Source organism: Oreochromis aureus, linkage group 9 (genome assembly GCF_013358895.1).
Source record: "Oreochromis aureus strain Israel breed Guangdong linkage group 9, ZZ_aureus, whole genome shotgun sequence".
NCBI classification, from domain to species: Eukaryota; Metazoa; Chordata; class Actinopteri; order Cichliformes; family Cichlidae; genus Oreochromis; species Oreochromis aureus.
The window spans coordinates 3,722,742-3,740,624 of NC_052950.1; the positions used below are offsets into that span (position 1 = coordinate 3,722,742).

At 40.2% G+C, this 17,883-nt stretch overlaps 1 protein-coding gene across 1 annotated transcript; it reads left to right on the forward strand.

The window, feature by feature from the left end:
- The first annotated feature begins 10,382 nt into the window (after positions 1–10,382).
- On the forward strand, positions 10,383–16,595 carry LOC116328364 (C-C chemokine receptor type 1-like). Its single transcript, XM_031750128.2, has 2 exons — positions 10,383–10,625; positions 14,942–16,595. The coding sequence occupies exons 1-2, from the start codon at positions 10,459–10,461 to the stop codon at positions 15,795–15,797; spliced, it is 1,023 nt and encodes a 340-aa protein (XP_031605988.2). The 5' UTR covers positions 10,383–10,458; the 3' UTR covers positions 15,798–16,595.
- The last annotated feature ends 1,288 nt before the right edge of the window (positions 16,596–17,883 follow it).

The window sequence follows — 17,883 nt, forward strand, 5'->3', positions numbered from 1 at the left end:
AAAACTATTTCCTTGTCCCCCCCTTTCCCTGTTAATGCTCTACCTGGCCCCCTGGCAAAACTTTGCTAGACCCGCCCCTGCACAGTTACCAGCTGTCAGCTACGTAGAAAAGGATCCTGGTGTTATTTGTCTCTCAGAAACAGTTCATAACTTCCCTTCAACTCATCCATGTCACCTAAAAGGTAAACCTGTTTCTACCTCACCTGTTCAGCTCTGATGATTCAGTAAGGACATCTCCTGGTTTCATCTTCATGTTTCCCTCTCACCACATATCCAAACCAACATCATGACCAGCAGCTTTACAGCTGTGGCTCCAGCAAACATCAGCTGATACTAGAAATTAATATTAAATAAATTCTAACAACAGCTGACCAAGCTTAAACGTGCTGCTGTTGTTTAGCGCGACATCCGCTGGTTTCCTCTTTCTGGTGCAAAGTGGGCGATAAACAAACAAGAGAGAAAAGCGATCAGCTGATCATTGATCAGTTTCATGATTGAAGTAGCAACAGGAGGGGAGAGAATGAGAGAAGAAGAGGCAGCTGACAGCGTAAAGACACAGAATAACTCCAGCTTTGTGTCTTTTTCCATCCTGGCTGAAGTACGGGAAACTGTGTTCCTTTTCAGCTCAGTACGAAATGCGTAATATTTTCTCTGAATACGGGACGATTCCGTTTTTTTACAGGACGGTTGGCAACTCTACTGACTAACCTTATGAATAAAATAAAGGTCACTATCAGTAACATCATAGCACCCGCCCAGCTGTATAGAAACTCCGTCATGCTAGCTAGCACGCAGTACGAGTTATTGTAACTGACTGTAAAAAGTCAGCACAACGAAAATAAACTCCACCTAAACTTGGTTTATATCTGACCCAGATAGACTGCAGGTCATAACTTCTTACCTGAAGTTCAGTTCACCTGACACTCGGACCGGCGGCCCATAAATTTATCCCTTCGTCTTTGCGCCCGAGATTTAGCTGGTTTTACTGGGCTTACTTCAAAATTCTTCATGATATAAAGGTAGCTCTTTCAATGGGTCAACTGCACTCTGAGCTCTTGTGGTAATCAAACTAGGGATTGCACTTTCTGGCTGTGCCTACAGAATAATTTCTTGATTCTATAAGTTTTGGTCCTGATCTACATGTCTAGGAACTTCAGTAGAAACCAAATCTAGCAGTGTAGGTATATCTAAGGCTAACATGACAGCATTTGGTAGCCTCGGTGCTAACGCCACTGGCAAAAGAAATGTCTGGCCACCTATAGTCAAATACACCTCAGCCATCTTGATGCATGCTCAATTATCCAGGTAAGTAAATTCCAAAAAGTTGATTCTGTTTATCTGGACGTAGTGTTTTCAGTGGGAGAAACGTTTCGTTTCAGCACCACTGAATGAACAATGGGCTGCGAGGTCAGTTTCTTGCTAATTTCAGTCATTATGCAAATATACTCTTTAAGGGAACCCTGTCTATTAAGACATGTTTGCGCTAAAATATGCACTGTGCTTTCAATAACATATATGTGGTACTAAAATATGCCAAATGTTTTCCTTTAAAGCACATTTTATATTAAACCGATTTACCAGTAGGCCGCCATTGTTATTTACTTCTAAATGCACTCTGGGTAGTGACGTCACACGGTTGCACCACATTGAGTTCACAGTTAGCAGCGCACTGGAAATGGCTTCTGTGCAACCTTTCCAGTTTGAACCAGAGCAATCCAAGAGAGAGAATGAAAATAGTCAACCACTACTTAGTTTAGATGAAGATGAAAACATCTTATAAAAGGGTTCCTTTTTATAAGGTTGGGGAAACCTGCAGTCAGCTGAGACTGAAGAAGTCACTTGGATGAGCGACAAAACATTTTTCCCACTGAAAACGTCCAGATGAACAGAATCAACTTTTTGGGACACCTCAGCCATGGGATAATCCTTCTCATCACTATGTACGCAGCTTATTTTAGTCCTTGTGTCACTCCATAGCTCTCTTGGTACTAGACTAGCCAAAACCACTGACTGAAAAGCTCCCTGTATCTAAGCACCAGTACAGGTACTGTTCTTACTGCTTCATGATCAGGACCTGGAAAAGTGCGTCTGGGGGCTGAACACAAAAGGGATGGTTTACTTTGTGTTGTTGCTGGGCAGGTATATTGAGTATGACCTATCTGGTTACAGTGATAACATCTAACATCTGATTTTGAACCTGAATGTGACTTTTTAGTATGGTTACTTTTACTAGAAACAAAATGGCTGCTCGCAGGATAACTTCTACTCTGGCCTATACCATCACTCCTTACACCCCCATCGGACTTACTTTGTCCAGTTGTGAAACTTTCCCGGCCAAAGGTGGTTCCTCTCGATCCTTTTCTGGCAAAGATGAAAATTTCTGCTAGCTGTGAACCCTCCTCTGCAGATTTGGGGGCGCGTTCCCTAATCCACACCTCCAAATCTCGGTGGACCATTCCTCAGAAAGCAAAGACTTTATTGCATACTCTCTTGCTGTGGATGAAAGTACAGACGTGATGGACATTGCACACCTGGCCATCTTCATCCGTGGAGTGGACTCCAATTTGCGTGTTACAGAGGAAATATTGGACATTAAATCGATGCACGGAACAACGACAGGAAAAGACATTTTTGAAAAAGTATGTCAAAGTGTAACCGACATGAAACTGCCCTGGGACAAACTTGTTGGACTTACAACAGATGGAGCGCCGGCAATGTGCGGTGAAAAAAGTGGACTAGTCAGCAGGATGCGAGTAAAGATGCAGGAGGAGAACTGTACCGGTGAGTTAACAGCATATCACTGCATCATACACCAGGAAACGCTGCGTGGTAAAGTCCTAAAAACGGAGCATGTAAAGATCACCGTAACACAAACCATAAATTTGATGCAAGCTAAAGGTTTAAATCACCGTCAATTTCAGTCTTTTATGCCGGAAATAGATTCAGAGTTTGCCGACATTCCTTATCATACAGAGGTCCGTTGGCTGCTCTTATAGGAGTCACAAATGCATCAGTGCAACTTGCCTCACTTTCCCTGTTATTATGTTAATGTTGAACCAAGTCGACGCAACAGTGTTCCCAAATGCGCACTTTGCTGATAAACTGAGCGCACTGCACACCAAACTTAAACAAACTTGTTGCCAAAAAGAGATGCCAAGCATCCAGCTCTGACAAAATGGCATAAGAGCAAAGAAAACTGAACGTTATGATTTGTTGTTATTTTAACTTCTGCAGAAAGCAGAAATTTTATTTATATTTTTGGGGGGGTTTTGCATCATGTTCATATTTTGAATTTGTATCATTTTGACAGGAGATATTTTTATGAAGAGCAAAATATTTTAAGTTTATTATATTTTTTTATAAAATAGCATAATAGCAACAAAACCTCATTGTTTTGATTTGTTGTTATTTTAGCGTTTACTTAAAAGCACAATTTTCATTTTTTTTTCTGGGGTTTTTGACAGCATATTCATATTTCTAACTATTTTTTCTAAGCTTATTTATTCTGGAATAATATTCCTGTCTGTTTTAATTCATATTTATGTCTAAAAAACATTGTTTTAGGGTGTTCAATAAATGTTTATCTTGTTTGGCCCGCGAGCTAAAGTGTGCCTTGAGTTTAGGCCCCCTGTGCAATTGAGTTTGACACCGCTGCCTTAGATAAATAACATGATGTATTGCTTGCCTATTTAAATATTTTTTGATTCAAAAGGCCTGGGTTAACCACGGTTACTACATACTTTTATGTATATATCAAAATTTAAAAGTTTGGACACACCTTCTCATTTAATGTTTTTTCTTTATTTTTACCACTTTCTACATCATAGATACATACTGACGACTTCAAATATATGAAGCAAAATATATGGAATTATGTAGCAAAGATAATTGCTTTGTTGACAGTGCTGCAAAACCTTGGCATTTTCTCAATGAGCTTCATGATGTAGTCACCTGAAATGGTTTTCACCTCACAGGTGTGCCTGTCAGAGTTCATTTGTGGAAATCCTGCCTTCTTAATGGGGTTGGGACCATCAGTTGTGTTGTGCAGAAGTCAGGTTGATACACAGCTGACAGCCCTATTTGACAACTGTTAGAATTCATATTATGGCAAGAACCAATCAGCAAAGTAAAGCGGAATAACAGTCCATCATTACTTTACGAACTGAAGGTCAGTCAGTCTGGAAAACTGCTAAAACTTTGAATCTGTCCCCAAGTGCAGTCTCAAAAGACCATGAAGCGCTAGGACAAAACTGGATCACATGAGTGCCGCCCCAGGAACAAAAACCAAGAGTCACCTCTGCTGCTGAGGATTACTTCATCCGAGTCACCAGCCTCAGAGATCGTAAGTTAACAACACCTCAGATTAGAGCCCAGATAGATGCCACACAGAGTTCCAGTAGCAGACACATCTCTACATCAACTGTTCAGAGGAGACTGTGTGAGTCAGGCCTTTATGGTCAAATAGCTGCTGAGAAACCACGACTAAGGAAACGCACCAAGCAGAAGAGATTTTTGGGGGCCAAGAAACACAAGGAATAGACATTAGACCAGCGGAAATATGTGCTTTTGTCTAATGAGTCCAAATTTGAGATCTTTGGTTCGACCTGCAGTGTCTTTGTGTGACACAGAAAAGGTGAATAGATGGTCCTTACATGCATGGTTCCCACTGTGAAGCATGGAGGAGAAGGTGTGATGGGGTGGGGGGGCTTTGGCTGGTGCTGTTGGGGATTTACTCCAAATTGAAGGCACACTGAACCAGCATGGCTACCACAGCATCCTGCAGCGACATGCCATTTCATCCAGCTTGCATTTAGTTGCATTTAGTAAGGGCTATTTGACCAAGAAGGAGAGTGATGGAGTGCCAGATGGCCTGGCCTCCACTGTCACCTGACCTAAGTCACGATGGTTTGGGATGCGATGGACCGCAGAGTGAAGGCAAAAGGGCCAACAAGTGCTCAGCATCTCAGGGAACTCCTTCAAGACTGTTGGACTACCAAAGGCTCCCTTTTAACAGGAAGACACCTCTGGAAGAACCAGTTGTCCCGGAGGGGCATAATTTGCAGTGACTGGCTGGGGAGAGGGGAGGAAAACAAGGTGAAAGACACACTGTGGAAGAGAGCCAGTCACTGCAAATTATGCCGTGACTGGATGCAGAGTGGAGAATAATCACAAAGAGAGTGAAAAGAGGTCAGTGAAGAAGAAAAGAAGCTTAAAGCTGCCTATCCCTGTTACAGTGCAACTAACAGAGGACTTCTTTAAGTTGCTTGAAGACGTTTCACCTCTCATCCGAGAAGCTTCTTCAGTTCTAAGGTCAAATGGCCGAGAGTCCCAGATTTAAACCCAGTGGGAGTATCCCCCAAGGAGGGACAAAGGACCCCCTGGTGATCCTCTAATCACATGCGCCAAGGTGTGAAAGCGGGTGTGGTACCTAATCAGCCAGGGTTTCGGGTGAGCTCATTGTGAAACCTGGCCCCACCTTGTCATGTGAATTCCTGAGGTCATCCTGGCTCATGTGATTAGAGGATGTCTATTATGTCTATTTGTTCATATTTTAGAAAATCATGTTAATATTTTTCTATAGAAAATTCATATAAGAACTAAATTGTCAGTAATTCCACTGCTATACATCAAAAACTGTTGATAGTTATTTAAGAAAGTTTTAAAAAAGTGTAAACCAAGAAGATATAAAACAGCCCTTAACCCTTTAGCGTTCTGCTCAACCAATTGGTAGAGCACATTTTCAGGCCCTGTATCTAACTGAGGCTTTCACTAAAATTGACCTACCTTGTTGAGTCTTTTCTACCAGTTGGTTTACATCTGTAATTCCAAAAAATCCGCCAGAAGGCACTGTAAATGTAAACGGTTGGCTCTTCTTATCCCTCTCCCAACCAGGAAGTCAGAAACAAAAAACCATCCAACATATTTTGAGTGTTTTTGATGAAACTAAGGTAGGAAGATATAATTTTTTTGATATATGATAGTGTTAGAGGACTTACTAAACAGATGTATGTCACTTGACAGCATTAAAAAAGTGAAATTAAATGTTTAATAATTTTTTTAAAAAGTGGTCAACCAAACGGTTGATTTGTCACTTTATGGTGCTAGTGCTAACATGACCTACGTGTTATTAAAATTGATTATTTGGTAGGTGAATTGGTACTGTATGACCAAACTGCACTGGTGGAGTTCCCCTGATGGCAGACAAAGACCTGATGAAGAAGGGCCATGGAGCCTCTGATTACAGGTCTGATGAAGGTCTGATTGCAATAAAATGGTTTGACAACAAATGTGTCAACCTTCTAAACAATGCCTGCGGTAGAGCAAAGAGTCCAATGCAAAGATCACCATTCCATGCCCATCACTCATCCCTGTATATAATTAGCATATGGGAGGAATTAAGCTTTCTGATACGATATGATATTACACCTGTATAAGACAAGTTATAAGTTACAAGGTAAGGAGATGGCATATTCAACTGTTCGGATACATCCTTGACTTGAATACCTGGTCTACAAGAGGGACTGTGCCCTACTGGACCAGAAACCGCGGCTCTCAAAAGGTTTCTGCTTGGCTGTGTCTGAACCAAGTTAACAAGCCAGCATCTAGAGTTGGACAACCATGATTCAGCTCTGCAAGACCACAGAATCAATGCTACACCCTAAGACCCTAATGACCAAAACCACAAGCAGATGTGCTTGATTTGCACTGTTTTTATTTTTTATTTTTTTTTAAAAAACAAAAATGATTTTGCACAGTAGCATTCAATCAGAAGTGGCCTGAATGAGAGTATTTTGTGCTGTTGCACATTTTTCAGAATTGCTGATAAAAAAAAAAAATTAAAAAACATTTGTTGTTTAATATAATACTTCCCATATGGAAAAGATATATATAAATCTTATACAGTTTGTATCTGTCTTGTGTGAAACTTGTATGAAAAGCATACAAGAGTGAAAACAGATATAAGATCCCTTGAAAAATCATATAAAAGAAACGTGTATGTTTTGGATACTTACTAAAACAGTATATGAAAGTAATGAGAAAGTGGCCACTTTCATGAGTAAATCATATAAGCCTTATATGATTCACTATATGAAGTAGGCCACATCTTTTTTTCTATTTCTTTTCCATATGGGTTTCCTTTGATGGAATGAAAACCAGCAATGGTCACTGGCATGTTACTAGAAATAAACTGTATCCAATGCCCTGGATAGTTTCTGTTATTAGTTTAATTATAATTTGGCCCTTTATTCGATTTTTTCAACTATCTACTGTACTTGTATTTGCATGATATTTCATACTTTTACCATTAAGTGACATCTCAACCATTTTGGTAGAGATCAATATTTTAAAAACTACAGGGTCTATTGGAAAAAAAATATTGATTGTGGTTATTACTCACCCAAGTCAATAAGAAATGCAAACAAAACATTTTTCCATTGCTTTTTTCTTGGTGTGGACCTCAAAGGGTTTTAATGTGCTGCCCTGATGCATCTTAGGCTACGTTCACACTGCAGGTCTTAATGCTCAATTCCGATTTTTTGGTCTGCTTGTTCACACTACAAATAAAATGTGACAGCAAACGCGCTCTAGTGTGAACGCTCAAAGCGGCCCGCATGCGCAAAAGAAGACGTCACACACAACGCGCTCTGTTTAGACCCAGAGCAAACAGTATTGTTTGACTGATGGCCTTAATATAAATAATTGTTTCGGACTTTACGTTTCCCAATTTTGCTTTAAGTTGTAAAGTCATTTTGTTATTTACATATGGCCTAATAATGATCCTTATTGCTGTTTTAGAGGAGCGGTGCTTCAAACGATAGTGTCAGATTTCTGTCAGAATCTGCAGATTATACAGTACAAATAAAATGTTCACGTTTCTCCAACGTTGTCTTCCAAACAGTTTCTTTAACATCTACACTGGATGGCCAGGAAGCCTTCGCGATGTCTTCTCGGGCGCTGATAATTGGCGTCTGTCTTGTGTCAGTGACGTAAAAGACGGATTTATTGCGACATGACCGTTCAATCAGCAGTCGCTTTCTAAAACATCAGATACGTATCGGATTCAGTACCACATACGAACGTGACCCAGATCGGATTTGAAAATATTGGATTTGTGCCGTTCACACTGTCATACCAAGATCGGATACGGGTCGCATAGGGTTTGATGCTCTTTGGCCTGCAGTGTGAACGTAGCCTTAGAGAAACACAGTAAACTGAACCTGCCAATCAGTGAGGTGGTGTCATGTTGTAGTGTTTTGAATGCGACCTTCTTCCTTTTGGCTTCACACTGTCAAAAGTCTGATTGATTTAAGCAGAATTTTGTTTCAAAAGCAGAGCTGAGTGCGGGAGAATGAATCTCCTGCAGTGCTTGAAAGCAGATTCACTTTTGTGTTTATGATGCTTTGTGCACTTGGCTCATACCTGCATGTGTGGGTTATTGAATTTACATATAAAAAAATCAACTGTGCAAGTGTCAATGAATGTCTGCACACGTGAAATTGTATTATTTACTCATGGGGTGTGTTCTGCTCTCAAGTTGACAACCTCCTGCAGGTAACTTCCGGTTGCTTGCTCAGTTCGTCTGCATTTTGTGAGGATTGAAAATGTTTGATTTCTCTTACTAAGATAAGCGGTTATGATCATTTTCATACACATACTGCAAATGTGCCTCATGGCCTGTTTTCTTTGTCACTGCTGTTGCTTTTGTGTCATATCATTCACACAGAAGTTGCCTCTGTTCAGGGAGGAGCTCTGGTCAGAGGATGTGCTGACCACACACACACACACACACACACACACACACACTTGTGATACTTCCTCTATCTTCGATGATTTATGATAGAGTGACTTGAACACACTGAGTCAACCAAGTCCTCTCTTCAGTCAGACGAGCAGAGGGCTAAGACACTTAAGATCATTAAGATCAGTAATATGATTCTCACATCTGTTTAGATTCCTCGGGGTTCTTGTTGTATTTTTTATAAACTCTCATGTCATAGGCCTGCAAATAGTAAAAAAAAATGTTTGTTCTTCCAATGTTTTGTTAGTAGTTGCTCTGACATGATACAGAACCCACGCACACAGCGTTGTAGGTTGAGTTAACCCTAACCCGGGGGATGGCCAGGCACTCTTTCTCTACTGTGCTGTACCCGGCCTCCTGCTCTGACGGTTTTCTGCTGATACATAAATGACTGGGCGGTCAACCCCGTTACCTGCTGGGACAAAGTGGCACCTAGGCCTCCGTTTGAGGTGTCAGTCTGCAGAATAAACATAGTTAGTATATCACAAAAGAGAAGACAATTATTAATGTAATGGGTCATTGCAATATCAGGACAGTCAGGGCATGTGCAATATAACTGATGTGTTTTTGTTATTGTTTTCTATATTGTCCTCTGTTGTCCATTCCTGTTGTCATTGGTTGTTCTAATATGATGTGATCACTGTTTTTTGTCCTTGTTTCTATATATATGGTCTGTAAATAGTGTCTCTGTATTTTGCTATTAACTTGTGTGTAACATCAACCTGGCAAAGGGTCTATTTACATATGTTAAAATGCTCATTAATATGTATTGTCCCTCATTCTAATAAAAAAAGGGAGGGAAAAGTGTACAGCTGGAGTCCCCACAGAGAGCCATCTTCACCCGACATCACCACCTCACAGACAACGTCACCCACAAAGGGTCTTTACCACTTGTCAAGTAACTTTGAGCTGGAAGAAGTGAGTAATCTCCCTGTAATATTTACAGGGAGATAAAACCCGGTGTTTTATCTCCTGGGCGTGGAACAAAATCTCCTGTGAAAAATTTCCCAATTTGTGCAGCTCTTTGCTCTCAGGTCCAGAATTCGTTGAATTTTATTTTTAGCTGGGTTTTGACCTTCCTCCCAGCTTTCTTTATTTAGGTCCAACCTCCCCCACTCTTTGCAGAAATGGTGCACAGCGGCACTCCCATGGACTGCAAAACCTCTGGAAGTGTCATCTCTGGAGGGAGTCATGGCAGTGCTGGCGAGGAATCAGCCCAAGGAACCAGACTGGTCCCGGAGATGCTTCAACTGGCAGAGAAACATGGCCGCCTGGTTCTTGCATGGCCGATACCAGGTCCGCGGTACTGCGGCTTGAGTTTCGGCACCACTGTGACACAATAAAGGACCCACACGCACAGCGTTGTAGGTTGACTGTTTTTATGTTCAAACTGTCTTTGCAGCAGCTTTCCCGCTGCCCTCCCTCTGCTTCATGCCATGAACAGTTGTAACATACTCAAATGGAGAGACGTGGTCAGATGATGGAGGTCAGCTGTGTGAATCAGCCTCCCCTGATACCACACCCCAAACCAACTGCTCCACCCCTACTTCTGCAGCTGAGCCACAAAGCACACTGCGCCACAGTTGGGTTTCTATTTGTGACAGACTTTTCTTCAAGCATTTGACGGAGAGATTTTTCTGTTAACGTTTTAGACAAAGATGGAACCTACAACAAATGAATATTATGACAGCACTGGGTTTTTAGTAGCTGAACCATGCAACAGGGACAGTGACAATATTTTGGGAGCTCAACTGTCCATCCTGTACTACTTCATGTTTGTCTTCAATCTCATTGGCAATGGCATAGTCCTCATCATCATCTACCGGTGAGTTGTCCAACAAAACTTCATGGTTGTATTAATTACTGATTTAAGTTGTTCAGTTATATGCATTCACATAAGCTGTTATTTACAGTAACTTTCAATATACATTTAGGCTCAAATTCCTACAGTTGTGGTCAAAAGTTTTGGCAGGGGCACAAATTTTCACTCACTTCTTCTTTTCTCCATGTTTCTATGATATAGAACAATCCTAAGTTTCAAAAACTTTAACTGGCAATTGAAGATGAGTGCATGGCTGACATGACTAACCTGTTAGTGTTTGCTGATTTGGCAATATCTGTCACTTCTGGTAAAAAGCAGCTATTTTGTAAGAGATACAAGAGAAAAGCAGCTTACGTGTCTCACAGTCCAGCCAAACATCATCTAACTCTTTTTTTATCATTGCACAATCCACCTTGTGGTTGGCTTTACATACATCACTGCTTAAAAAAACATAACAAGTCTGTGAGGTTTTGGAGACTGTTTGACCCTCAGACATTTTACACTGCATCTCATCAAAATTATTATCTAATCCAATAAATAAATACAAATAAGGGAGGGCGAACTATTCTTATACACAACTTCCTCATACTACAAAAGCAGATGACTATGATCTATTTATTTTTTTAGCTACTAGTGATGTGCTATACCACGTTTGGAAAATCAGACACTTATTGCACCCGCTGCATCCACAAAGCCACCAGCGTTGTGGAGGACCTCACACACCCCTCACACACACTCTTCACCCTGCTGCCTTCTAGCAAAGAGGTACCAGAGTGTTCGGGCCCTCACTGCCAGACTGAGGAACAGTTTCTTCCCCCAAATCGTCAGACTCCTGAACACTCAGTGACTGGACTGACACACACACACACATACCTTCATAGACGTCACTACCAAGCACTTATTTGCACAATGCCACACACACAAAATTTTTGTGCAATTTTTGCAGACTTGCAAACTTGTAGCTTGCAGCACCACGGTCTTGGAGGAACACTGTCTCGCTTCCCTGTGTACCACTGCACATGGTTATAATGACAATAAAGCCATTTGACTTGACTTAAATAAAAAGTACTGTATTTAAAATGATACCTTTCATAATTTCCTAATTATGAAGAATTATTACACAGCATTTAAAAACATTCAATTTAGAATCACTCAAAAAATGTGACTGACAGAAAATATTAATACAATTTAGAAATTATTTTAAAGATATCTGTTTTTATGTTTGTATGACATATTTCTGAGTTAATTTTTATTTTTTAAAGCCTACATTGGCCTGTGCTTACGATCGTCCACTGAATGAGTGAGCACACGTGACCCGTGACGCATTTATACGGCCGTGTTTCGCATATTGCTATGACAGGGGGAAGAAGAAATGGTTCCTATCAATCATTCAGGCGATCCCAATAATCTAGTTATTTTCCACTGTGTTCCTTTTTATGATCAACTACAAATTTACCCCAAATTACGAAAATATTAATATTTTAATATGATAATCAAATCTAGAACATAAATATCGAATATTGGAGGAATTGGTACTTCAGTACTGAGCCGCACACCACCAGTGACTATGACCTACATTTTTCCCCTCGTGCTGGCCCACCACTCCCAGGAGGTGATGTAGGGGTGTGGTACTCTGAGAGCTGAGCTGCAGTTGTGGGCATAAGGATTGAAACTAACTTTTGGGACACAGAGCATCACACCTCTCATGGGAAAGGAATCCGAGCTAATGTGATCGAGAAAAATTGGCCAGACTGGGAGTGAGGTCACTGAAGCGGTTAAACAGCTCCTTGGTGGCAGGACCAATGGGGTGAGTGGAAGTCATGCTGAGTTTCTCGTGGCTCTGGATGTTGTCTGGCTGTTTTGGCTGACATCCCTCTGTAATGTAACGTTGCACGGAAGTTGGGATTATGTCCTTTTTTAAGAAGGGGTAATGAAAGAGTGTTATCTAATATTAGGGGGATAACATTTCTCAGTCTTAATGGGTAGGTCTACACCAGGGTACTGGAAAGGAGACTCTGTCTGACTGAGGTGCTTTGGAAAACAGGACATTTATGCTTTAAAAAAACAAAGCAAACAAAAAACAATGCACTTTTCAGACAAAAGCATTTCACCTTTGTTTAATTTACAATGGGAACTTTAAATGAAAGCTAAAGCTATAATATTAAAAAAGCATAAAGAGTTTAAAGATTGCATTTCAGTTTCTTTCACTATCAGCAACTATACAGTGAATTGAATGAAAACTTTTTCAGCCGTCATGATTCTTGATAATTAATTTAAACTTTTAATGAAGCACCAATATAATGTTATACTAAACTGGTCATAAAAGGTAAAAAAAAAAGCAAACAAACAAAAATGTAAATAAAAATTTATTAGCAACTTATATTAATCTTTTTATACTCCAAAAGAATTCCACTCTGACATTCTTCACTGAAAAATGGACAAAGTATGCACCACAAGAGAGGAGCAGTTCTATGACAGGCTTTTAGATCATTTGGGGCAGAGATGGATTTGACACAAAATGTCATGAGGTTGTCAGAAATACAACAGACTAGGGTAACATGATAAAGCCATACTACTATGGCAGCCTCTTTAATTTTTTCCCCACAGACAGTGGAAGACAGTGGCTATTCAGAAGGTAGAGCATCTTCTTTCCAGCCCCTGAGATATTCTGTCACTGTGTACCAGATGTGTTTTCTCCAGTTCTACCTTTGTGAGCAGGCAATCTAAAGATGTTTTTGGTGTTCACAGAAAACACAATAGGCAATGTCAGGGAGAAATTCAACAAAATCTGCTCGAGCCCTGGACCGAAAAGTTTATGATTCAGAGCAAGAGCAAGAGCACCAGACCTATGTGGGAATTTCTCTCAGGCTTCTTTGGTTTCTAAAAGTGTTAATGGTCAAGGTAAAATAGACTCCTGGGGCAGCATGGATGTTCAGTGGTTAAAACAACTGCCTCACACCAGGAGGGTCTGTGTGGAAGTGTGGAACAGTGTTGCCTCTGGATCAGAGCAAGAGCAACAGAACATGCATGTTCTGCATGTGTGTGCATGGGTTCACTCCAGCTCCAGATTCCTCCCATGGTCTAAAGACATGCTACCCTATGGTAGCTGGGAAGGCTTGGTACCATGAAGATGCCAGCTGTTCAACAAGATCCAAGTAGTGACATTTGCTTGCTAGTAAAGATGCCACTGTCAGTTGTTAGTGGTACTGTAACAAAGTAGAAGTAATTTGAAATGACAGCAACTTAGCAATGAAGTGGTAATCTACATAAAATCACAGAGAAGGGCTGGTATTCAATTCAGTTCAATTCAATTCTATTTATACAGTGCCAAATCACAACAACAGTCGCCTCAAGGTGCTTTATATTGTAAGGTCGATCCTACAATAATACATACAGAGAAAACCCAACAATTATATGACCCCCTATGAGCAAGCACTTTGGCGACAGTGGGAAGGAAAAACTCCCTTTTAACAGGAAGAAACCTCCGGCAGAACCAGGCTCAGGGAGGGGCGGGGCCATCTGCTGCGACCGGTTGTGGTGAGAGGGTGAGAGTATGTATGGTGGAGTATAGTAAATGTCCATTTCTGTCCCTCAGGTACAATCTACTCAATCTACTATCTGGTGCTAACTATTGGACCTCAAGATAAATATATTTCCCGTTTCTATGGCAGTAGTAAGGTTCATATTAATACCAGTTCTCTTAGTTTTGATTACAGCCTGGATTTGGACAAATGCAAAGAAAAAATAGTAAAAGTATTATTTTACTCTTAGACTTTTCTTCAGTATAACAAGTAAAACTAAAAATTACTGCAGTCTGACAAGCTCCCTCTCTCTCTCCCTCCCTATATATAATATACATATGTATATTATATATAGGGAGGGAGAGAGAGAGAGAGAGAGACCACACTCACACCAAAAAGTTTCTGAGTTTGAGCCTTTGCTCTTTGCTCCTTATGTTTGAATAGTACATAATGATGTGTGTATAATAATGCTGTGAACTCTGAACTACAACTTTGCGGAGGTCGACCGTACTTATTTTCCATCAAGTCGAGAATCTTGAAATATCATCTTTTTCTGCTCTAATTCTATGATCCCCACATGAAGTTCCTACTGAATTTCTTTGCACCCTCCAAAAATACACCTTTACTCAGATTCTACGGTATGATCACCTCCAGAAAAACACTGTATCACCAAACAATCCACAGATCCCAGTTGCCTGTAAACCACCTGAGCTCAGAGTGAAATACAGCTGTTTTATAATGCTTTACTTATGAGTCATTTTTCACATATAATAACTTTTCATGTTGACTCCCTTTTAGGTTTGAGCAGCTGACCACTGTGACCAACATCTTGCTGTTGAACCTGGTGGTGTCCTCCTTGATCTTCGCAACTAGTCTTCCATTCATGGCAGTCTACATGCAGCTCTCCAACTGGATCTTTGGCACCGCTATGTGCAAGATTGTTGGCAGCGTCTACTATCTAGGGTTTTACAGCTCTGTCCTCTTCCTAGCTCTTCTTACCTTTGACCGACACCTTGCAGTTGTGTACTCGGTGGGTCCGTTACAAGTGAGGAATCGAAGGTATGCAGTATTCTCCTGCGCTGTGGTGTGGGTGGTCAGTGGTTTGGCATGTATCAGACCAATGATTCTCCATAAAATTTTTACATCTAATCTTGACAACAAAACTCTGTGTCAAGAGTATCCTGGTTACATTCCAAATATTGATGTGGACGCGTTGAGATTATCTGGGTTTTACCTTCAGCTTTTCCTTTTCTTTATCTTCCCACTGGTTGTAATTGTCTATTGCTACATAAGAATCACAATCACTGTTGTGTCGTCCAAGATTGTGTCAAGGTTCAAGACAGTCCGGCTGATATTCATCATTGTGCTGTTGTTTTTCATGTGCTGGACTCCCTTTAATATTGTACTGATGTATGATGAACCAACAAGCTGTGAGGAAGAACAGAAACTGGGCTATGCCCTTCAAATCACTCGTAACATTGCCAACATTTACTTTTGCATCAGTCCCGTCTTCTACACGTTTGTTGGGAAGAAATTCCAGAACTATTTCAGGCAGCTCCTGGTGAAACACTTCCCAAAATTAAAGAGACACATTTCTGTCAGTCAAAACAGCAGAAGTTACATGTCCACAAAAAGTACACGAAACGAGTTTTAGAAATGTTACATATCAGTGTTTGTAAATGTTTTACGAACAACATGAGTTTGTTTTTCTCGGTGGATTCAAGGTGGAGATCAGTAAAGTTTGATTACATATATGGGTTAATTCATACTATGATTGGATTAGAAAAATGGATGTGATGTATAAGAATTCAGTCAATCTTGAGATTTCAGAGACCTAGTGTCCCCAAAATGTTCCCCTGTGTTCAGGTCAAAGCTGTTGTCAGATTCATATTGATGAGATAAAACTCTACATTCTACTTACTTCAGTCACAATCTGCCAAATAAGTCATATTTGACCAGTGTTCAGACCACACAGCAGAAGTTCTTGAAATTTGACACACTAGTTCATGGCAGTCAAACAAATTTTAGTATTACACAAAGATAAATACAGATGCAGTTTTTAAATGATAATGTAAAATATCAGAAAATAGACATTAAACAGTTGTTTAATGTCTATCAGTCTTGAGTGATTACACGATGAAATCAACACTTTTAAATCAAAAGGCTGTAACTTTCTCCATTTCATGTCCCGGATATTTTTAACACAGATGCTTTCCACTTGTTATTTGTTGCTGATGTGCTTCTTTTTTCCTGGTTTATAAACAATATACATTCTGCCAACGGCTCAGAAGCCAGCATCACTGTTCATATAGTTGCTTGAAAACTATACATTGCCTGTATTCTTACTAAAAAAAAAGAAAAAAGAATATGCTGTTACGCACAGGAAAACGTACAATTTTAAAGCATTAAACAGAATTCATTATGACATTTACAATAAAAATGACAAATGTTTTGTGCTTGTGCATCTATGTTCAACTTCAATTCCATTCAATGTTATTCATACAAGGCACCAAATTACAACAAGTCCCCCAAGGCCCTTTATATTTTAAAGTAAAGACCCTACAATATTTGAGAGAAACCACAACAATCAAACGACCCCATCTAAGCAAGGATTTGGCAACAGTGGGAAGGAAAAACTCTCTTTCAGTGGGAAGAAACCTCTGACGAAGCAGGCTCAGGGAGGGGCCATCTGCTGCAGCTGCTGGTTGGAGGTGATGGGAGAAAGACAGGATGAAAAACAGACTGTGGAAGACATCCAGAGAATAATGATAATTAATGATTAAATACAGAGTGGTATATACAAAAGGTGAGTGAAGACAAAACACAAGCTTATTGCAGCTTAACTAAGGGAGGATTCAGGGTCACCTGGTCCAGCCCTAACTATATGCTTTAGCAAAAAGGAAAGTTTGAAGCCTCATCTTCAAAGTAGAGATAGTGTCTGTCTCCCACATTCAAGCTGGGAGCTGGTTTCCTTTCCCATTCTTCTTTTACATGCTAGGAACCACATTAAATTTTGATAATTTTAATTTTAAATTTGATTCTGGATTTAAAAGGGAACCAGTGAAGAGAAGCCAATATGGGAGAAATACACACTCACTTTCTAGTTTCTGTCAGTAAAACCGCTGCAGCATTTTGGATCAACGGAAGGCTTTTCAGGGAGTTTTTAGGACAGCCTGATAATAATGAACTATAGTAGTCCAGCCTAGAAGTAAGAAATGCATAAACTAATTTTTAGTCAGGATGTTTGTAATTTTACAGATATTGTGCAAATGGAGGAAAGCAGTCCTCCATATTTGGTTGGTATGCACATTGAAGGACATGTCCTGGTCAAAAATGACTCCAAGGTTCCTCACAGTGTTACTGGAGGCCAAGGTAATGCCATCCAGAGTAAGAATCTGCGAGATACCATATTTCTAAGATTTTCAGGGCCGAGTACAATAACCTCAGTTTCATGCAGGTCTTTATGTCTTTAAGACATTCCTGCAGTTTAAATAAAGGTGCTGTCACACCTGCAGTGTTTAGTCTGTTTAAGTCAAACTGGTTTGTTTCCCCACTTTGCGCAGACCATTTGTGCAAGTGTAAACATAATAATTGCACTATGGTGTAGACACTGTACAGTTCCATAAAACTCCACAGCAATTTGTTTATGATCTAAGCGTGATCCAACCTCAACTTAACTACCAGGTGTACATTACAATTTTGAGCTAAGAAACATCATATGCTTTGTATTCTGGGATGTG